This window comes from Gymnogyps californianus, chromosome 3 (assembly GCF_018139145.2).
Source record: "Gymnogyps californianus isolate 813 chromosome 3, ASM1813914v2, whole genome shotgun sequence".
In the NCBI taxonomy this organism is placed as follows: Eukaryota; Metazoa; Chordata; class Aves; order Accipitriformes; family Cathartidae; genus Gymnogyps; species Gymnogyps californianus.
This window is the reverse complement of record NC_059473.1, coordinates 14,103,891-14,126,249: the sequence shown is the minus strand read 5'-3', so window position 1 is coordinate 14,126,249 and position 22,359 is coordinate 14,103,891. Positions and strand designations below refer to the sequence as shown.

At 51.0% G+C, this 22,359-nt stretch overlaps 1 protein-coding gene across 1 annotated transcript; it reads left to right on the top strand.

The window, feature by feature from the left end:
- The first annotated feature begins 4,203 nt into the window (after positions 1–4,203).
- Positions 4,204–18,858, top strand: TTL (tubulin tyrosine ligase). The gene is made up of 7 exons (XM_050894499.1): positions 4,204–4,407; positions 8,847–8,925; positions 10,651–10,883; positions 14,089–14,224; positions 14,320–14,589; positions 15,565–15,708; positions 17,595–18,858. The coding sequence occupies exons 1-7, from the start codon at positions 4,251–4,253 to the stop codon at positions 17,710–17,712; spliced, it is 1,137 nt and encodes a 378-aa protein (XP_050750456.1). The 5' UTR covers positions 4,204–4,250; the 3' UTR covers positions 17,713–18,858.
- The last annotated feature ends 3,501 nt before the right edge of the window (positions 18,859–22,359 follow it).

The window sequence follows — 22,359 nt, the reverse complement described above, 5'->3', positions numbered from 1 at the left end:
GGGACTCCGTGGGACAGCCACTAAGTAGGACTGCAAAACTGAGCCGTGCTCCGACCTATCAATAAAAAATCCTTTACTGTCCACCTAGTCTCTCTCTGCAGGGAAGTGGGGCTAAGGACATCGGAGGAAGGAGGCAGATCACAAAACCAGCTGGAGGGAGTTAACCCACTCTGTAGTGTGGCCAGGAGCAAGAATGCAGAGGTCTTAACAGGGTGTGGAAATAAAGGCACCCTGTGCTAAGCTCTTCCAGTCTTTGGCCTTGTTGGACTAGCAGCACCTTTCAGATCACCTTCCAGAAACTATAATCCATTGGTTTACACATCGCAAGAAACACAATGCAGCAATAAAAAATACTGAGTGTGAATTGTACAAAACAAATAATCTCAAATAAATCTAACTGGATGGTGGATAAACCATAAACTGTAGCTACAAATATTTCCTGAATTTGGAAATGGTCTGGACATTTTTCATACTGAGGCTCAAAGCCAGCAAAAAGCACATGCAGGAATCTCACTGAAAATGGGACAAGTGCAAGCATTTGTCCCACAAACACAAAGAAGAAAAAAAGCTTGTGCAGGTTATTTAAATCTAGTGTGTATGCAATAAGTATACTTTAAGCTAAAAAAAAACCCAAAACCAAAACAAAACCCACGTCGCTACAGGAACTTTTGCATGGAATATTGAATAATTCATTATTGGACTTCATTCTGCTTACTGGTCTAACACATTAATCTTAAATTTATGGAATGCCTTTGCCTCTTGCACTTACTTCTGCAAACAAGAGAGATGAGCCACCAAATTATCTATAAATTTGGAACCCTGACAAACAGCACTTTCCTAAATTGGTAAGAGGGAACGGCCGCAGCATCTGAGTCCCAGGTGCACCGTGATTCCCTGGGCTGTGAGGTGGTTTAAGCTAAGCCACACACAGCCCTATGAGCATAACACGAACTGAAGAGGCATCTGAAAGCGGGTGGAGAGGCCCATCCAATCCCAGGTCAAAGAGCGCCTCCTAGTAGAAATAAGCTGCCTAGCAAAATTTTATACATCACCTTTTTGCTTTACGGCAACAAAAGGAAAGCAAACTCCTCAGAACCACCCTAAGGCTGAGACAATTTTGCGTATTATTTCTGTCGTAAAGATTGGGTCAAATAACCTGCCAAATCCCTGGAAAAGAGCATCTCGCTGTGCACTGCCTTGGTTTCATCAGCGGCAGACCAGAGCTAATAATCAGCTAGCTGCAACACACTAACGTTAATAATAGAGCATAATATACCTTCAAAAGTGCCACGTACAGAGCACTTGTTTGGGCACCTTTTCAGGGCATTCCCCTACCTACAGCAAAAACGTGATGGAGATACCCCAGGGTGCTTGTGCCATGAGGTAGCATGCAAACTGTGCCAAAGAGCAGAAATTAGTAGAAATTTCTGGGTTTGGACAAGCCTGGTATCTCTCACTAGTTCACATTTAGTAACTGCAGGAGTTTTCACATCTTCTCTATATGCCTGCAAGTACAATAAATTATATTTGTAATGCTGTCATCAGTTTCTGAGCTGGGAGCAGTACGGCCTCACCTTACTTTGGCCATCCTGCTAGCTGCCATCGGAGAGCTGGAAAGGACGTTTTTCCTTTGCCAGCAGAGGAGCCTGAGCAGGCTAACACTGCAGCACTTTCTTCTGAGCCATCCAGGACAGGGGGCAAGACAAGCTGTGAAATTCACTTTGTCACAACCTGGCAAGTGCCAGTCCAGGAAAACTTTCAATAAAGAAGGGAAAACTTCACTCCAGAGCAGGAGAAAGGTGAGATTCAATGTCCTGATTTCTTCCCCATCTCTTTAGTCTTGTCAAAAGGACAACAGATGGGGTCCCAAATTAATGGGGTTGAGGGCTGACAGTTCCCATTCCCACTCTGCCCACACAGGAACGTACCCATAGGCTTTTCCTCACAGACCAAGGTGTGCACTAAAAAATAACCATGGCTCACTTCTACATGGCAGGGTTGAGACAATATTGCTTTAAAACCCTTTTCTTTTTCTTGGGGAGGTATTTTAAGCTCTGATTGTTCCTAGTTTATATTCAAGAAAAACCTTTTAGCTTCAAAAAGACTAAATTCAGTATCCCAAGTTTCATTCCAGTAACAAATAGAATACAAAATAGCGTCCCATTTTAACAACCTCCACTTTGGCATTCAGTCGAAGTTGATAGAAAATAATCTGACAGTTCTTTTTCATTTGAATGTTGTTATCCATTTGGCCTACAGTTAAGTGTTCATATTGTCCTTAGACTGTTAATAAAATCGGTGGTTTATTATACCAGCTTAGAAACACTAATTATTGTCCCTGTCCATAATTCTTTCAAGGTGAAAAGCATTTCATTAAAAACATTTTGAACAATTTAGCAGGAGAAAATGAGATAGCAGACATTTTTTAAATTTAATTTTTCTGTCCATGAATCACTTAACACCTTGTGCTGTCAAAGAAGAAAAGGCAATAACATCAGTGGGCAGGTCATGACCAATCTACTACACATCTGAGTTTCCTTCAGCAAAATGTTCTTGATTTGTTGGAAATACATCATGATTTATAGCAACCAACATGAGTGTGCAATGCTGATGTTGTTCCTTATACAGTGGCTGTAGGAAAAACAGGACATTAACCAACTCAAGAACTCAAGAGTTTTCATTACTGATAAGTTTGTTAAGGCAAACCTGATTTGGGGGGGGGGAAATCTGATTTCCAGGTTCTGAATTTGTGAGATAAGATGTCTTTGGTCTGCTGCAGACTTGTTTACGAGGACGACAGACGTGATGGTTACAAACAAAAAGACCTTTTCACAAACAGAAAAAATAAACTAGGTAACAGTGCATGAGAAGATAAGAACACATCTTCAGGAAAACTAAAAGATATCAAGAGAAATGTAGTTTGAAGAGCCGAATAGGTTAAGAAGAGGAGAAGGTCTGTTGGCTCTCCAGTCCCAGCGTCATGTGGCTCGGACCACTGCATCACCCCGGACATGGACAACCGAGGTCTGAGGGGGCAGAGCGGAGGAGGCAACCTGGCCCTTTCCTCACTTGCTGCCCTCCTTTGGCAGCAGTTTATCACTCTGGTTTATCGACATTCTTCTTGAACTGGGCACAGTACCTAGATGCAGTCTCATGAGCACTGAGCTGGGGGGACAGCCTCTTCCCTCCACTTCCTGGCTGTGCTCCTGTTCGTAGGGCCCTCGCTGCTGCAAGGGCTCAGGGCTGAGCCCACCAGGCCCCAGGGCCTTCCTCGCAGAGCCCCTCCAGCTCCAGCCTGTGTCATTGCTGACTTTCCCCTTCATCCTGATTTTCACGGGGTTCCTGTTGTCTCCAGCCTGGCTGGGTCTGCTGGTGGCTACCTGCCCTCCACATGCTGGCTGGCCTCCCCAAGACTCAGAGGTCCATGCCTGCGGCGTGGCGACGGCAGCCTGCGTGGGTGCACAAGGCTGCGTGTGGTCTCTCGCCAGCGCCAGGCCAGACCAGGCACTGGCCTGGGCCTCCATCTCGGGTGGTGAGACCCAAGACCGGAGTCCCACCAGCCCTGCAAGGCTATGGGGCCCACAGGGCAACCAACACCTGCCTGTGCCCGTGGCCTGCAGCAGCACCCGGAGCAAGGCCGCAGCCTCGGGGCATGTGTGCATGGGCACTGGCACCCAAGGGCTGCTGCTGGGCGGACGCGGGGGCCTGAGCCCAGCGGCGAGAGCCCACACTGCGGGGTGCGCCTCCCCCAAGGGGCCTGAGCGCCGGGGGGGGCGGCGAAGGGAGCGGCGGCGCTGCTTGTACAAGAGCCTGTGCGGGCCCCCGCGGCCAGCCCGGCACGTGCGACCACAGCCGGGTCACAGGGGCGACCCCCGGCCGGTGGCACACTGGAGCACACCGGGGAGCACCGAGGCCGGGCCGGGGCCGGGGTGCCCGAGGCGGGAAGGCCGCCTCCCCCTTTCCCGTCGCCAGGCATAGGCCGCGGCGGGTGGGAGGCGGCCTCCGCGACGTCACTGCCTTTCCAGCGCGGGGGGGTGGGGGAAGAGGGCGGTTCTGCTTCCGGGTCAGCCCCTCGGCCCCGGGCAGGCTCGGGCGGGCGGCGCGCGGGGGCGGCGGCCCCGGCCATGCGGAGCCGGGCCGGACGGCGGTGGCCGCGCAGGGCCCTGCCTGGGCTGCGGCGGGGCCCCATGGGCCTGGGGCGCCCCTCGGGCCGCCGGGGGTAGGGTGGGGTGTCCCCCCTCCCCGCCGCCATGTACACCTTCGTGGTGCGGGACGAGGGCAGCAGCGTGTACGCCGAGGTGAGCCGGCTGCTGCTGGCCAGCGGGCAGTGGCGGCGCCTCCGGAGGGACAACCCCCGCTTCAACCTGATGCTGGGCGAGAGGAACCGGCTCCCCTTCGGCAGGCTGGGTAAGGGTCCCCCCCGGCCGCCCCCCGCCGGCAGCAGGGCCCGGCCGTCACCCCCCTGTAGCCCGGGAGCCGGGCTGCGGTTGTGCCCTTCCCGCCTCGGTGAGCCTACCGGGGTCCCCCGCCGCAGGGTGGGGTTCCCCCGCGGCTCGTCGCAGCCTCCCGTCACCCCTGCGGACACGGGCAGGGCGTGCCCCGGCGGAGTCCCCCGCCATTTGGGAGGGGGTGCCCCTCGCCCCCCGTCACCGGGCCTCCCGCTGGCAGCGACAGCTGACCGTGTGCTGGGCTCCCTGTCACAGGGACCCGGCGGCCGCCCCGGCCTGCGTCGCCCAGAACAAAGGGCGGTGACCGGGGGGCTCCGTGCAGCCGCTTCCCCACCCCTGGCAGGGCTCTCTGCAGAAACCTGCCCGGCCCGGGGACCGCCTGTCCCTGCCGGGGACTGCTGCCACCAGCCGGGGCTCAAAGGATCCCTCTCCCAAGCTCCCGGAGAGTGGTTTCGCCGGTGCCCCCCAAAACACCTAGCCCAGCTCTCACATGTTGCAGACCCTCAGGGTCCCAGCGCCCCCGGCTGCAGCCCGCACCTCCCAGCCTGCCTGCCTTGTCCTGCAGCAATGCACTTGGGGCCGTTTTCACCATTGCAGGGGTTCGTGGGGAACACAGTGGTGCCAGTGGCATCCCCCTGCCTGGCGCAGGGCAGGGACATTGCGGTGCTGAGTTTACATATTATGGGGGTGTTTCTACGGTTTGGGACAGGTCGGGGAACAGGTCTGAGCCAGGCACGCTCGCCCCAGAGCCAAGGCTGGTGGGGATGTGCCTCTGCAGGGGTTTGGTGGGGGTGACAGCACGTCTAGTCACTGCTTGGAGCAGGGTGAAGGGTTATTCCAGAGGCTCTGTGTGCGTGTAGGGCCAGGCCACCCGCCACCACCACCACCTTTTCCCCTGCTGTCTGACCGACTCTGTCACACTGCCAACACACGGGGCCCCGGGAGCTTCCCTGTGCAGGCTTGTCCCCTGCCTGCCGTGCACACTGCCTGCCCCGTGGCAGGCAGGGCTGTCAGCACAGCCACCCCGGCCCTCCGCCCCAATGGCTGGGGAAGAGCCCAAGAGCAGGGAGGGAGAGTGCCATGTACTGCCTGTGAGCGGGGAGAGCCAAGCCAAGCGTTGGCAATGTTGTAGGGCGCGGCGGGGAGCAGAGATGCACCGTCATCACCCACGGCTGGGGGCGAGCTGGCAGGAGCTGCAAGGCTGGCAAGTCTCTGTGCATGGTGCCAGCTACTGTGCTGGCTCCTGTCACTAGGCCTGTCAGAGCAGGTTTGGGATGAGGATGCTGCAAACTGCAGCAGAGCAGTGTGTTTCCCTCCTGCGGTCCCCTGTGTCCACATCTGATGGCTGGCAGAACCCTCCTGGCCTCCCTCCCTGCCCTTGGCCCTGGTTTCTTCCTTCCTGGGGTGATTTTGCAGCACTGCTTCTGGCTGCAGAAATGTTGGAGCAGGAGGAGCCCTCTCGCTCCAGCAGCTCCCGGGCAGGATGGCTTTTGCAGCCCCTTTCTTGCAGTTGAGACCCAGCACAGACTGCTTTTTCAGATTTGCAAGTCACCAGCTCCAGCACCTCTTCCCTTGTCTCCACATGCATTTGTGAGTGGAAGAGTCCCCATGGCATGGCAATGCCATCTGGTCACCTCCCAGCGTCGGGCTGTCTGCAGCAGGCAGGGAAACACCGGGAGAGGCTTAAGCAGCGAGGATGCTCGCGCAGGCTGTAGCCAGGCACAGCAAGCAGACTTGTGCTTTAATGTGGGCAGCAGGCAGGGCCTGTGAGCATTGGGCTTCATTGCAGAACGAGTACAGTTCTGTGATGTGAGTGGGCCTGCACAGCAGGTCCAGCCATAGTGGGCTTGTGGCCATCTCTTACTAACCCCTTCCATCATCGAAAAGACCCCTGGGGTGATGGAAGGGCTTCAGCGAGCACTTCAGCATGTGTTGCCATGGGATGCCCAAAAATTCAAACCATTTCTCACAGCCAAGACACATCTGTAACCCGTGGAGAGGGACCATGCTCTGGCACTGGCTTCTTTAACCCATCCTCCTATAGCAGGAGCTGGCTGCTTCAAGTCAGTAGATTCAGACCAAAAATAACATGGTTATTTTGGTACATCTTCCAAAAAGCTGTATCTTCTTTGGTATGTCTTCCTAAAGCTGTCCTCCTGAGCAACTGTTGCATCAAAGCTGGCTTGGTTCGGTTTTCCTAAAGGCTCTACTCAGTGGAAGCAGACATTAATTCAGGGAACTGCAGGGATTTGCATTACTCAGGGGCTAAGCTAGATCATTTGACGTGGGAGAGGGGTATAAGTGGGGACTCTCAGCATGCACCGCTGCTTCTGTCCAGCTGCAGGGACTTCTGTTGCTCTCGCTGATACCCTAATTCTTGGGGGATCATGCCCTTAAGCTGTGAGTGTCTGCATCTAAGTCTGTATCTAATGGAAAAGCAGTTTGTGCTAAGGGGAGGGAAAGGAGGAAGAGGCTGAAGAGGCCTCATGGAGCAGAGGATGCTGGACTGTGCCCTGCTGGCCACGGGAGGATCGCCAGTTTGCTCAGTGCCATGGCAGCTTTTTAACTCTGCTGAATGCATGGTGCAGACCTCACAACATGCCCGAGAGCCCATTCCCCTTCTCACTTCATGGTCCCTCCTTGCTGACCACCAAGCTCCACATTGCAGCCCACTGCTCCATGGAGATGCTCAGGAAACCAATGAGGATATGCCTCCCGGCAGGTCAGAGTTATCCAACAGCAGTGGTTTCAAAGCAGGTTTCAGCCACTTCCGTCCTCCTCCTTTCACCAGCCCCATTCCTCTGTCACTGGTGACAGGGTGGACTGACTACTGTGGGGCAGAGCCCACCCAGAGTGGTGGGATCTCATTCTGGACCTCGATTCCTCCAGGAACCAAGCAAAATCGATAAACTGGAAACAGAAGCAAATTTGATGGTTTTTACTAATTTCTTTCAGTAAATTAGTGCCTGGCAGTGCTGGCTACACATTGAAGTGGCTGAAGTTACAGATCTTTTCTGGAAGATGGTTTTCAGCTATCTTGTATTTAAAGATTTGTGAATAAAATAGTGACCCAGGTCAGGGCCATGACTTTAGGGTTGAGATCAATATTCACTCTCTGTGATCTTGCAGCTGCCTGGTCTTTAAGGTAATGTTTGCTCCAGGCCTTTTTTCCCAGGCAAACACCAAGGAGGATAACTAAAACTCTGAATTCTTTTTCAGGGTCTAAATCACTCCCACAAGCATTTTTTTGAAAAGAGAAGATGAAGATGGAAGTAACTGCCACGCTTGAGGGATTCCCCCATCTTAGGTCATTTCAAACCAGAACAGTTTTCCATCATGTTTGTCCTATCGATGCTCTTGTCAGTTGTTGTCACCAGTGACCCAGGTATTGCCCCAGGCATCACTCACCTCTTGCACATCCATGTTTGGCTGCACTGGTTGTGTGGGAGAGGCTGTGGGGTGTTGCCCAGATTTGCGTTACCCTTCGGACAACTGCTGCCATCCTGTCCCCACAGAGAGCTTCCAGCAGAGCGCAAGTGTTCGTGTAGTGAGAGAAGGTGAAGGAAGGCAGGCTGTGGTGTGAAGTCCAGTATTGGTAAGGAGGTACCCATCTATTTGGCACTCTGTTCGGCACTTGTGAGGCCACAGCTGGATACTGGGACCAGTTTGGGACTTCCCAGTACAAGAAAGGCATAGACACCCTGGAGTGACCCCAGCAGGGGCCATCAGGATAGTCAGGGGGACGCAGGATGGCAGTCAAGCACTGGGACAAGGACCTGTAGAAGCAGTAGGATCTTCATCCTTAGAGCTACTCAGACTTTGTCCGAACAAGAAGTTGGAGCAGAGACCCCTAGAGGTCCCTTCCCACCCCAGCTATCCAAGGGAGCTTGCTACAAACTGCCAGAGGGAAGCAAGACTCCAAATCTTTTAACATTTCACAGTGTTTTGTGATATCAGGTCCGACAGGGAATCCTGCTGTACATGACAAAGAAACAAGGCCCTTTCCGAAGCTGTGATCTTTGTATGATGGTGTGCTTCCCTGCATCCTCCTACTGCATTTAAGAGTAACTGAAATCTTGGCTTTTAAAAACTGCCACCAGCAAATGGAGGACATTTTTGGGTGGTGCTACCAATTCCCAATGTGAATTGGGAAATTATTATTTTCCTTTGGAAAATGGAAGTGTCAGATTCAAAACAGGCTTGGGTAAATGCAGGGTTTTTCATAGCTAAAAGAAAGAAACCACAGGAGCCAGTACCAGCTTAGAGCCTGTTTCTGTGATGCAGGGCAAGGAAACGGCCTCCTTTCTCTTCCCTACTGCACAGGTCCTTTGCACCAAGCAGATGTTTTTCCTTCATTAATTGAGAAGTTTGTCTGACCTCTTTGTTCCCCCTTTTTAGGCCATGAACCCGGACTTGTGCAGCTGGTGAATTACTACAGGGGAGCAGACAAGCTGTGCCGCAAAGCATCTCTGGTGAAGTAAGAAATTCACTGAAATGTTACATGGGGTTGGCAGAAATTTTTCTTCTAACCGTTGTCGAGTGTTGAACCTGTTTGGAGGGTATTTCACAGAACAGCTGCCCTGGGAGTGTCCTAGCATGTGTTGTCTTCAGACTCCTGTGCTGGTCTCTAGAGCTATCTGTGTGCACAAAGACCTCTTTGTAACTTCAGGGGAAATGCCATTTCCACTGAATTCCATGTGCTTGAAACCATAGAGTGTATTGAATCAGATTAGAGCCAAATAAAAAACAAAAAAAAACCCATATCTGCTCTTTTTCCTTGTAAACATTTAATTAAAACCTACTCCTTTTATTCTCTGTTTCATACAGAGATGAGACACTAATATGCCTTTAGCTAATCAGATTTGTTGGCCAAACAAATGCTTGGAGACATCTCCAGGAAGAGCTCTGGGAGTTATTTCTGCATGACCAGCTGTGCCAGGGTCTCCTGGGGCAATGTGGGTGAGCTTTCATTGTAGATAACCCTTGTTGCTGTGCAAACTCTGCAGCCATTAGGGCATCTTCATGTCAGAGCTCTTGGTCTCCTTCAAGCGTTTGATTCCACATTAGTGTCTGTGCTGCCTCTTGCAGACTGTGTGTGCTGATCCGAGGCCTCTCCTTCCCCTGCGAAGAACCTGGTCCCAATTGTTTTCTTTACAGTGGTGATGGTGTTTGTCAGGAGCTAGCAGAGTATTTTTTAAACAAGCACTCACAGTGCTCCCCAGCTGGATTTCTCTGCAGCCTGTGGTTTAGAGGCAGTGCTGAAAGTGCTTGCACACCTATTTTTCTCTCCTGAAGCTTGGCTGAGCTTTCTAACTGGGGGGTCAACCATGCATCAAACTACTTATGAACCCAAGGGACGACGAATGACATTCCTCAGGGCTCCCAGGGTGTCATTGACTGACTGCCACTTCAACAGAGAGGCACAAATGCACAGAGAGAGTCAGCAAGTCATGAGCTCTGCTTTTGGCCTTAAGCAAGGCACAGAGTGAGCATTTGGAGAGGCAGGCAGCTCCCTTGACTCTGAAAGAAACAGGCCTGGGGTCCGCTAACAGGAGTTTGCTGACATCTCTAGACATTACTGGTAGGAGAGATGTGCCAGAGAGATCGGAGACTGCATGATGCAAGGGGAATCCCAGACACCTTGGGACATGAAACATGTAGCTGTGTCCTTGCTTTCAGTGGGTTCCCAGTGGTCTTCATCCACAACTGGGACACCTGATCAGATCTCAGTGAGGATGGGATCAAGAGCTAAGCACCAGCACAGAGAACATTACTGCTCTGACTTCCATTTTGCCTGTTGTGATCACAGCATCCTTCCTGCCCCGTTCCATGTTAGCAAACACACCTCCTCAGTTCCCTTGTGCAGAGATGATGCAAGGAATGCACCACAACTCTAGTTACATGGAAACTTCTCTACTGATTGTTTCATGATATCCATAGTATCTACAAAATGTTTAATGAAAGTGTGCAGGTCTGGTTTAAAGAGCAGTGCTTGGCTGCAGGTTGGGGTTGCCAGATATCTTTAGGAAAACCCTAATTTCAAGGGTCTGAGGAAAATATAGTAATTTGGCACAGGCTATCTGTCAGCTACTATTCATCAAGCGAAAGAGCCCGGTTAATGATGATTTTTACTTACTAAATGATGTCCATGCAGGTGGGGAGGGACACTCTGGAGATTAACAGCCTGTCTCTCTTCACCCAGGCTAATCAAGACAAGCCCTGAACTATCGGAGTCCTGCACATGGTTCCCCGAGTCATATGTGATTTACCCAACAAACTTGAAGACCCCTGTGGCTCCAGCACAGAATGGAATTCGCCATCTCATAAACAACACAAGGACAGATGAGCGGGAAGTCTTCTTGGCAGCTTACAACAGGCGGCGGGAAGGCAAAGAAGGCAATGTGTGGATCGCCAAGTCCTCAGCTGGTGCCAAAGGTTCATTCTCCAGCAAAATGAGCCACCTTCTTGTTATTCCTTACTCTTTACTTGATCAGTAGAGTCCTGGGGTTTGGCTGAGCCCAGCTGATATCTAGCCTGTCTATGAAGGGCTTCACCTACCAACTCCATGCCAGTCAAGCCAGCATAGGGCTCTCCTTTGCTTGGTGGCATGGGGCTCCTGACAAGCACTGTAACATGCACGTGCTACCTAGGACATGGATGGCAGTGAAAGGACCTCCACTTTTCTACACAGGCACCTCAAAATATGGGAAAGTTTGCTGCAGGGAGAAGGCAGCAGGGACCAGCAGGCGAGGGGAATGTGGAGAGCAGGAGATAACAGGGAGCAGAACAGGATATGGGGAGGAGGGCAGCAGGCAGGACAACAGCCTTCAAGGGCAAGGAGCCCAGCTCTCCATGCTGCAGCTGAGCCTGGTTTCACCTGGGCAGAAATACCGCTGCTTGTCTTTCAACCGAACCCAGATGCCTGGTGCCAGTGTCCTACCCATGGTCACACTGAGAGACTGGCTGAGCAGCCAAGAGCTCAGTGCATCAAAATTATACCCAAGCCTTAGGGGAAGGTACCAGAGCAAAGACAAGCGATGCAGTGTCTATATGTCCCTTTAATTTGAATAAGGCAATAGATACCTAAGTGATAATGTATCCTTCTTTGTTCCAGGGTCATTGCATCGCTCGCTCTACAGAAATAATGAGCTATTAGATGAGATAGCTGGACACAGCTATAGATGTAGTGCTTTGGTAACTATTTGCTGTCTGTCAGTTACGGCAGTATCGTGGGCGCATTATCAGAATAGCTTTATGAAAACTTGCCTTGCCATGTGTGCAGACCCCAGCCCGAGGCAGGACCTGGTCTTTTCAAAGGGAACAAGCCCACATGTATTACTCATATTTGCAGAGTCACTTTTGGTGCAGTCTTACAAAAATCACCAGAGAATGTGAAAGGCAGAGGTGGCTGCAGGGAGGCTGCATGATAAAACTGTCCTTCATGCTGGCTTCCTTCACTGCTCTGCTCTCTTGGCTGTGTTACCAAGAAGCATCAGAAGAGCGTGCTTATTTTCATCAGGGAGGAAGGGGAGATGAGTCCTTTCATTATGCCAGTGAGAGAATGTGTTTCTGTGTGGTATAACTGTCTGTCAAAGAATCAGTCTGGGCAATTGAAAAGGCCATTGCTGTGGTTTGTTGCAAGATGGGGAGGTTTAAACTCTCCACATACTTTATTCAAGTGTGATCCCATCTTTTCTGCATTAAAGCAGAGTAACCTTTCATCTTCATCAGTGTGCTGCAGAACTCAAGCTGGGAATTAAAGTGGAAAGCAGAGCCTCATGTTAATCTTCTAGAGGGAAGTTTTAAATGCCTGGGGATTACTTCTGATGAAGAAGAAAGCTTGTCGACATTCATTGCCAAAGCAGATCCAGCTCAGGCACAGCCCCGGACTCAGGACAGGTCTAGTGGAAGCGTGGTTGTCCATCAGTAAAAGGAAAATTAAAGATTTAGGATGTCCTGACTTAAAAGTTGAGATATTTTTCAACTGTGGCTAGAGGTTTTGATGTTTTCTTTGAGAGAAGAGACAGCTGCCCCACATAAGCTGCTTTGCTGCCTCACTGGGTTGCTGACTAGGTGCACAGTTAAGCTAACCTCCCGCTTGATTCACTGTCCAGTGCAGGATGGGTGCCTGCTGATCTTCCCACTGCAGAGGCTTTACTGGCTTACAGAGATGTTGTTTCCCTCCTTCCCCCAGTGCACAGCCTGTGGTTGTACCAATGCAAGTTTCTGCCTGGCTCTACTGTGATCAGGGGACTAAAAACCTTGCCCCCTGCATAAAGGGGGTGAGAAAGATACTTTGATGAAAGGGCTTCCTTTTGGTGGAGGACGCTAGAATGGGTAGGGGGTCAGCAGGGCTGGGAAGCTGTGACTCGCAGGTATTCAGAGCATGGAGCAGTGAAAGTATGTGCAAAGCTGTGTTGACGGTGACCTTCAGAAGTCACAGCTAGGAGCATTTTCCATGGGATGATCCCATCAAACCCTGCCTGTGCTCCAAACCTGTGTTCTCCCTCTGATGCCTCCTTGAAGAGTGTTTGTTTCTTTTTCACTCAGTATTTCCTCCAAAACACTCAGCACAAAATTAAGACTAAGTCATCAGCTTTAGTCCAAAAAGGTAACTAAATGCCTGAAGACTGGACATAGTGCCAGAGAAGTGTTAGATAATTTTACCTGAGCTGTTTTATTGCTCATGTGGCACTGTGCCATCCCTTTATCAAATCCCAGAAGGGATATGTTCTCTTTTCATTGCTCTGCAACAGTGGTTTCATGTCTGGACTCTTAGAAGAAATGAACAGTGACAGCTTCAGCCAAAATGTGGCAGTATTTAAATGGCACGTCTAACTTCTTTAATGAAGAGGTTCTACAGCAGGGGAAAACGCTGACTACATGGATGAACATTTTGAAATAGTTCTTTTCCTAATTCAGCAATGATTTTAATAGTAACTTAAATGAACTCAATGAGCAGGGCAACACTGCGCAAGTGTGCAGGTGTGACTGCCTCTGGCAGCCAGAAAAGCCAGGCAGGGGGAGAAAGTCTGAGTCTAGGATAAAAAACCACAAACCTCCCGCCCCAAATTAAAAAAAAAAAAAAAGAAAAAGAAAAATCTCACAAACAAACTTCCAGAACCCCTGTTCTCCAAACTGCTGACAACCACAAAAAAACCAAAACAAAATTCAACAAGTGCCGAACATGTGCGCCACCACCCCCATTCCCCCCGCCAAGCCCAGCTGGAAAAAAACGCCAGAAAAGGAAACAAAATCCCCCAAACCAAGCAGCTGCCTCGCTGCTTGCCAAGGTCCTGTCTGCTGTGCATTCCCTGGCACCTACATAGCCACCCCCCTGCAGAGGAGCCCCAGGCAGGCCATGCCGTCTCAGGTACCCTTGGTTCCCATTTGCATTAACCTCGGTTACTGGGGAGCTAGATGCCGTGGCGTGGTAACAGGGAGATCCCTCCGCAGATTCACTGCCTGACACTGTGCAAACATGATGTCACTTGGACACCGACCAGCCCTGGGGCCATGGGTTCTTGCATGTCGCATGGCTTTTTGGGCAAATGAGCCATGGTCCACTTGGGCCCTGAAAAACCTCCAGCAAAGGTAGGAGGATCCTCTACCTGATTTTGTCTTCGTCTTTCTGTGGCAGGGGAAGGGATCCTGATTTCTTCAGAGGCTGCAGAGCTCCTGGACTTCATTGACGAGCAGGGACAAGTACATGTGATTCAGAAATACCTGGAGAACCCTCTGCTTTTAGAGCCAGGGCATCGCAAGTTTGACATCAGGTAACCTTTTCTGCTTTTGTAATAATACTGGTTTTCATTTTTGTGCTGTTTCTTTTTAAGCCACTGAGAGTAAAGTTTGTTCTCTCACCCCCCAGGAGCTGGGTTCTTGTGGATCATCAATATAATATCTACCTCTACAGAGAGGGTGTCCTGCGGACCTCTTCCGAACCATATAACAGTGCTAATTTCCAGGACAAAACCTGCCACTTGACCAATCACTGCATTCAGAAGGAATATTCCAAAAACTACGGGCGGTATGAGGAAGGGAATGAAATGTTCTTTGAGGAGTTCAACCAGTATCTGATGGATGCCCTGAACACAACGCTTGAGAATAGCATCTTACTGCAAATCAAACACATAATAAGGTAGCCAGCTGCCTGTTGCATAGGGGAACGTAACCCTTCAGTGACAGGGAGTGTGTATGGACACAGCTGGGGAAGCAGATGGACCGACAAGGGAAAGGTTTCAATTGCATAAATTTAAGATAAAGCCATAAACACCCCAATGTCATTGCTCAATGAAAAGGGACCTCCGTAAGTGCTGTTCTCTCAAAGGTATGTGTCAATGTGTCTGCATTTTGCCAGCTGTGGCTGGAGAAGGATGGAGTGAGATCACTTGGTAAGGGAAGAGGGTAGGTTGAAAGACAGGGCTGGGAGAGGTTGAGGTTAAAAAAAGGTGTAAGGTGTATGAGGGGAAATGAAGCCAGACTCAAGTCTGCAGGATCTCACTGCTTCTCCCACCATCAGCAAGCAGCAGCACATCTCATTGGCATAGGTTGTCTTACTCAGTCCGCACAGAGCCAGCTACCTCCTGGGCACAGAAAGTGCCTGGAGAGAGATCTCGGAGAGCACGGTGCTGCAGAGAATCCAGATCTTGACAAAGTGATCCTTCATGGCGGAATTTACTTTGCAAGTACCCTGTTGCTGTTACACCAAAAAGACATGACATGACCTTTGAGGGACTTGGAGGCAAATGAGCTCTCAATGGCAGTTCCTTGGGGACCTGGTGCAGCCCTTTGTGGCTCTGCCTTCTGCTCCAGGCTCTAATTGCACATCATGTTTTTCAACTTGCCTAATCCAGTAGTGAGGGTGGATGCTGTTTTCCAGCTCTTTGGGAGTTAACTCAGGAGTGTCCCCACGTGTTTTGATGGTTGCGCGATCTCACTTGAAGGGACCTGGTTACCATGACATGTGTTGGATATAGCTTGTAACTTGGGCCAGTCTCAGGGCAACAGGGGACCCTTCCACTTAACGGTGCTACGGACATGCCCTCAGAAGCTGCAGTGTGACAGGTGTGTCCGCAGGGCTTTTAATCTTGGATTTATGTTTTTGCCTTCACAGAAGCTGCCTTATGTGTATAGAGCCTGCAATCAGCACGAAGCATCTTCACTACCAGAGCTTCCAGCTCTTTGGCTTTGACTTCATGGTGGATGAGGAGCTGAAGGTCTGGCTGATAGAAGTCAATGGGGCCCCGGCATGTGCCCAGTGAGTAATCAGTTTCTGTAATACCATTGCGATGCCACCATTCACGTGCCTCATCCAAAACATGGCTGTGTCCCAGCTCCAAGTGAAAAAGGTGAAAGGAGGTGAATGGCAAGGGAATTTTCCAGGCTAACCCATACCGGACACTGCTCTAAGTGCCATTTGATTTAAGTTCGTTGCTCCTGTCTCTGTGTTTGTTATCCCCCAGCTGCTTTCCTGTGTGAGATGGGGCACTAACTTCAGTTTTTGGACAAATGAGTTTGAATAAAACTTCGGTCATTTTTATTGACACTATTGAGTTGAAGTTAAGTTGCAGAATTAATGCATTGGGGGTCAAGCGGTTTCTCAGTCTCTCTTGTGGAGCTGCTGGTGGCTGGTCTTTATCTGAACACATGATAAATGAGTAGCATTAAGAGCAGCAGCTGGAAGTGAGTGATGGAATTTGCAGGCAGCAGGACCTCAGAGCACACCGGGGATGCTGCAGACATTGGATCAAAGCCTCCACCAGCCACAGGGAGGCTGGGACAGCCAAACAGCCATGGCCATGAACATCTCTGCAAAGGCACAGCGGGAGGTGCTGTATTATGGAATTGAGACAGCTGCAGGAGACTAGAAATCTTTGCTAAATGGACATCTGTATCATATATAAGCCCAGCAAAACAGAACAGACTGTACATCACTACATTAGAATTTTATTAGATTAGATGTAGATTAAATTAGATTAGATTATCACTAACAGTAGACAAAAAATACAGGTCAAACCTACCAGACAGCCTGTTCAGCAGCCTTTTCAGAGCTAGGGCTTGGGGAGCTTTCTGTGTCCAGGATGCCCTGTTCACCATGTGCACCATGTGCAATACTGCCTTGCACCTCCTTGTGTTGCTGTGTGGGTAGAGTTTGGCTGTTGCTGGGTGGATTTGGGTTGCAGCAAAGTCCTGTTTGCTTTGTGCCTCTATGGGCACTTGGAAGCCATCGAAAGCAGCTCAGGTAGGTTTTGGCTATTTGTGGCTTCTCTTCAGGGTTATTCTAATTTATAGCACCCATATCACACAGTTCCCATTTAAGGGACAAAAATTGGCTGCTGAAAGCAGTAACATTCCCAGGAGCTGAAAAAGCGTCTTACTGTCATGTAGCCCCAAAGGCACAGGGTGAAAGACATTGTTAATCCTAGTAAAGACAGCTTTGGTACTAAAAATGTCCCAGATGCCAGCATGTTCAGGGAGGTTACACATGTATTTCCTTCAGCAGAAAGTGAAGCTATTGTTAACTCATTTCTCAAACACCTTGTCTCTCTTCTCCCTAATCCTGTTCTGCATGAGCTATGCCATGGTGAAACACATCCCACACTTCCAGAGGGTCCTGTGAAGTCTCTGTGCCTGGTCACAAGCTGCTGTGCACAGCTGCACCCCACTGCAGCATTTCATCAAACCATGAATGCATCAGAGCAGTCCTTCTGGGGCACATTGCCATATGAATGGGGTCTGGTGTGATAATCACAACTCCCTGAGTTGGAAGGCTGGTACAGGGGGTGCTCAGCTGTTGTCTGCCCCCATGCGTCTTGCGGTGACTCAAGTCTGGGGCCTGAGGGTGTGGAGACTCTGCTCAGGAGCCTGTTCTGACAGTAAACTTAGATAACGGGTTTTGTGGTCCCATCTGGCAGAGAGCAACATTGGGAATGGGAGCACCATTGAAAAAGAAGGTTGCTGGGGTAGGCGGGGAGGAGATGGAAGAGATGTCACCGTCCTCCCGTTTGCCACCCTGGAGCTACCTGTAATGGGAGCCGGATCTCGTAGATCCTGCTGGGAAAATGTATGTCTATGTAAAAACTGGTCAGGGGCCTGCTGGTTTGTCCTGCCTGGGCATCTGATTCTCTCTCTCTTGTGTCTTAGGAAGCTGTATGCAGAGCTCTGCCAAGGAATTGTGGATGTAGCCATCTCTAGCGTTTTCCCCCTCAACGACACTGGGCAGAAGACGAGCCAGCCATCATCGATCTTTATCAAGCTGTGATGACGACAGGAATGCCTCTGCTGTGCACAGGGAGAGACTGCACCCATCGGGTCAGCACAGTTTGGTGGTTTATCTCAGTATCATGCCAAAAAGTGATAGAGACAGGCTTCTTATTTTCTGGGAAATCATGGGGAAAAACAAAAAAACAGGCATCCACACAGAGCTGCGATGAGCCAGAGCTGCTCAGATAACTCTGCCTGCATTCACCAAAATCCACTTTAGAAACAGCTCGTGTGACTTTGATATCTGAAACAAATCTCTCTGGGAGAACAACAAAATAACCTTAAAATGAAACCCCAACAGGGATACTATAATACTGTATTAGCTCCTCCTTTTCTATAGAGATAACATTGGGTTTTTTAAGGGAATTGAGCGAAGAGTACGATGATCTTCCGGGACATCGTGGCTGGGAAGTTGTCCTCCTGCTCTGTTTCTTCTTTCCTCACCTACTGCATCATTAGTGCCTTAGCTCAGCTCCAAATAGGTGACTCCTTTCCTTTGTTCCTGCTCCATTACGTAGAAAGGAGCAAGCTCTTTTGCATCGCAGGATGCCTAAAACCAGGAACACCGAGAATTCAGTTTCCTTAGGTCATTTTCCAAGCTGGTTGTCTGAACACCCAGGCAACGGCTGGCAAAAGGGTGCTGAACTGCAGGCGGTGAATTAACCCAAGCAAGGAAGGCAATTTTGTTTATTTATAGCTATCCCTTTTCCTGATGAGATTTGAATCAGTGTCCATCCCAGTCTGATGCAGTTGGATTCTGTTTAAAAGAGGTAGAGAGACCCCCTCGGGGCTCACTGGCAGGCTGTAGGATTTCTAGCATCACTTTTGTGCTAAGAGTGTTTCAAATAGCAGAAACCCTATCTCCTCAGTTTCTTCTGAGACACTGCAGTGAATTTAGGCTCTTCTCTCAGCTTTCACCTTCATGCATTTGAGGCCTGAATCTGAAACCTTTCAACCCAAATGATTTTTATCCCGTTTGATCCAGCCAATTTTATTCTCCTCCATTTGACAAATATTGCAGTTTTCTGCCCTGAACACAGTCCACAGCTCAGTCCCAGCTAGGGGGAAGGTGGGTGAGGTTTTGTAGACCAGGAGAGAGATTCCTTGTGTATAGCTTTACCACACAGCTGGGAAGGCAGGTGTTTGGGGCGGGGGGGGGAGGGAGGAGGGGAGGTTAGGTTAAATTCCTTGAGGTCCCTGAATTTCAGAGCTAACATCTACTTTGAGTGTAACCTAAATCCCTGGCATATTGCCCACCCTATGAAGTGTATCTGAATTATCAGTGTGAGCCCAGCACATCCCTCCTAAGCTAGAGCTCTTTGCAGAGCACAGTGGCACTTGTAACAGCAGCGGGCTTTGTGGGGGGTGTTCAGGGCTGTGTTCTGCTGCCTCTGGCAGGGAGAGATCGTTGGCACCAAAATAAACTGGTTCCTGTTACCCAGAACAAACAAGAAGAGATTGTGGAGGTTACAAGCTTCTGGCTGCTTGTGTGTAATGGGAAGTGAATCAAGCAGTGGGATTTCTGCCTCCCTCAGAAGATCCTAGTGCTTTGGCATACTCATCTCTGCTCGTGACAGAGATTTCGGAGGTCGTCTGACTGACAATCCTGGCACCTTTCTGTAGGCAGGACTGAAGTGCCCAGGCCTCCTTGGAGTGATGCATTTTGATTGTGCTGTCATGGGATGGACATTCGTTGCGACATGCTGTGAATCCACAAGTGGCACCATTTCACACAGGGCCACTCAAATCCAGGAGGGAACAGAGTGCTTAGCAAAACCCCGCGGAAGCATTGCAGAGAGGGCACATCCCAAAGAGCCGCACAAGCACCTCTGAAGTTGACAACGCCCCGAAGCGTGGCGAGGATCCGCATCTGCAGGGGGTGTGGCGGATGCGGGGTGCACTGGTACACGCTGAGAAGTGACAGGGAGCAGGAGCTGTGTGAAAATGGGGCTGTGGCTTGGTTCCCCTGCACTGCAAGTGCTGGTGGGTGGCTTCACTTCCAGCGAGACCCCAAGTGCCAGGTCTGGTCTCTGGATTTGGGCCTCATGGGTGTTCAGAAGAGGGACTGTGAATGCGTCAGTTCACGAGACGGGAAGCGCTGGGTGATAAGCTGGGAGAGGGGTGTGGGGGAAGGACTGGGTGGGTTTTTTAACCTTATGATAGCATATAGGTGTCAAAATTTCATTGCAGGCCAGGTAAAGCGTAGTGGTAACACTCCAAGGTAAAACATAGGCTGTAACGGTTGTTACTCAACTTGGAAAGTTCACCACGTCTCCATTGGCATTTTCACATTGGCCCCTGTGAGCTTAAAAATTACACCTTTTTGCCCAGCAAAGGGAAGATCTAATAGCAATCACTCTGGTCCAGGATGTGCCTGAGGTGACAGAGGAGATGTTGGGCCCTGTGCGAGCTCTAGAGCAGGCAAGAGCAGAGCGCAAAGTGAGAAGAGAAAAATTTCCCCATCATAATGAAATGAGAAATGCTCATTTTCTGGGGTACTAGACCCATCCTTCTTTTCCCCTCAAAAGGGAAATTAAAAAACTGAATCACTCCCTTACTGCACAGTAACGTGAGATTCCTGACGACGTAGTGGGATAAGGGCAAGAAAGCTGCCTGGATGCAGGAAAAAGCAGCGGCCCCCACTGGAGCAGCTGGTACCACCAGGAGGAGCAGTGACTTGGAAGCCTCTGCCTAACTCCAAGGCCTTTTCTTCCCCCTTTTTCACCCGGGATTGCATTGTGGCACATCAGCAGCTGGCCGTTTTTGCTGCTCAGCTGAAAGTGGGGCTTCAACTTGATGGCAGAGCCATGACCACAGGCGATGCAGCTATTCATATCCTGCCTTTTCAGCTGGGCTTGAGTGAGATAACAATTCAGGGACACTTTAATCATTGGCTTCTTTGCTGAATTTTTCAGAAATAACTAACAGCCTCTGGAGGAAAACAGCAGGTATCACATGTATTTACCTCTCAAAGTGCTCCCCAAGGTAAAGCACAGGAGTTAAATGATAAAGGACGGAGAGCACAGTGCCTAAGGTCTTGCCCAAAATATTAGCTGAGGTGGATTAGAGGATGCGTGTATGGCTGAGGCCTGAGCATTGCAGCCATGGGTGCACCTTGCAAGTGATGCTCACAAGCCCTTGTAAGACTTTTGTTTGTTTCTTTTTTTAGGAATACACAACAATAAATGTTTTCTAGCTTATTTCAGCTAAAAGGTCAATAGAAAAGGTCTTACTCTCTTTCCTGAGCTTTCACAAAGGATGGTGCTGGGTTTCCAGAGGACACCTACCATATTGCAGAATGTCTCTAGTCTTAGTTGTATCCCTTCATGTGAGCCATGAAGGATTTCAGGCCCAGGTGCTCTGGCTCTGTTTTCCAGCAGGGTCTGGTCCCGCTGGACTCTGGGTTTCAGGTAACTCCCATGTGGCTTGTCTCATACCAGGTTAGTTGTGATTACCATGCAACAGCTATTGTGCTCCTGCCAAAATCCGGTGGCTGGCCACAGCCGACAGAAAACGCTGGAGGAGTCTAAGAAAGGCTCAAAAGCTGCTTCATCCAGGTGGCCCAGCTTCCCAGCCCTGCTGTGACCAGCATGTTTCAGGGCTGCTTGCATGTCCCTGCTCCCAGCATTTCTTGTTCTGCACGTGCAGCTCTCCCCCAGGAGAGCAATACTGTGCCGTATGTAGGTTCATAATCATGTCTCATTGCCAGTGTCCACTATGGCAGCCCTCAGAAAACCCTGGTGTTGAGAGGATGGTGGGGCACATACAGCGCTGCCAAGCTGGCAGCCCACCAGGCTCCAGTTCAAGTCCCCAGCTGCTCTCACGTCAGCATGTGCGTGTGGGGCCGGCGGGTGTCTGAGCTCATGGATCTCCGGCGATTCTATCCATCTCTCTCCTAAACCATCATTAAAACATGCAAACCCCACAGCCTGCGGTGTTTCCTTGGGGCAACAGGCCCCCGGGATGTCAGGTCCCCCGGGATACCTTCTTGTGGGTGCTTGTGGTGAGTGTTGCCCCCCTTGCCGTGTGGGACCCCAGGAGCCAGCCCAGCCCCACAGCAGAGGTTTCCTCACCTCGGGGTGACAAATGCGAGACAGCAGCATGGCATGAGGGGTGCTGGCCTCACACCCCAGGGCTGTCCCAGCACTGGTGGGAGCTAGGGAGTGTGGGGGCTGTTTGGGGGTCCAGGGGTGCAAAGGCGGCAGGGAGTGATGTGGGGTGGGGGGGTGTCAAAGCTTCCCCACTGCTCCTGCAGGGGCCCTGGGGGACATGGGTGCAGATGGCTGGGGATGTGGTGCTGGGAGTACCTGCCGGGGGAAGCATAGCTCTCGGGGACACAGCTGGGGGTGGCCGCGGGGCACAGGGTGGGGGGCAGCGATGGGGGGGGATACGGCTGGGGGTGGCTGCGGGCCACAGGCCGGTGAGCTGCTCTAGGCGCAGGGAAGAAACGCGGCGTCCGGGGCGGTGGCTAGGCGGCTATGCGCAGGCGCGCTCTCCGCGCGTGGCGGTGGGTGCCGCGGCGCCCCCCGGCGGCCTGGCGGCGGCACGGCGAGCCCTGCACGCGGTCCGGCGCCGCGTGCCCCCGCCCCCGCCGTTTCCCGTGAGGCGGCGCGAGGCGGCGGTGGCGGCGGCCGGCCGGCATGGC

Bases quoted from the DNA above. Each gene is read 5' to 3' on its own strand.
- TTL (XM_050894499.1), top strand. From the start codon at position 4,251: ATGTACACCTTCGTGGTGCGGGACGAGGGCAGCAGCGTGTACGCCGAG. The intron at 8,926-10,650 runs GTAAGAAATTCA...CTCTTCACCCAG, and splicing joins CGCAAAGCATCTCTGGTGAA to GCTAATCAAGACAAGCCCTG. The intron at 15,709-17,594 runs GTGAGTAATCAG...CTTGTGTCTTAG, and splicing joins GGGGCCCCGGCATGTGCCCA to GAAGCTGTATGCAGAGCTCT.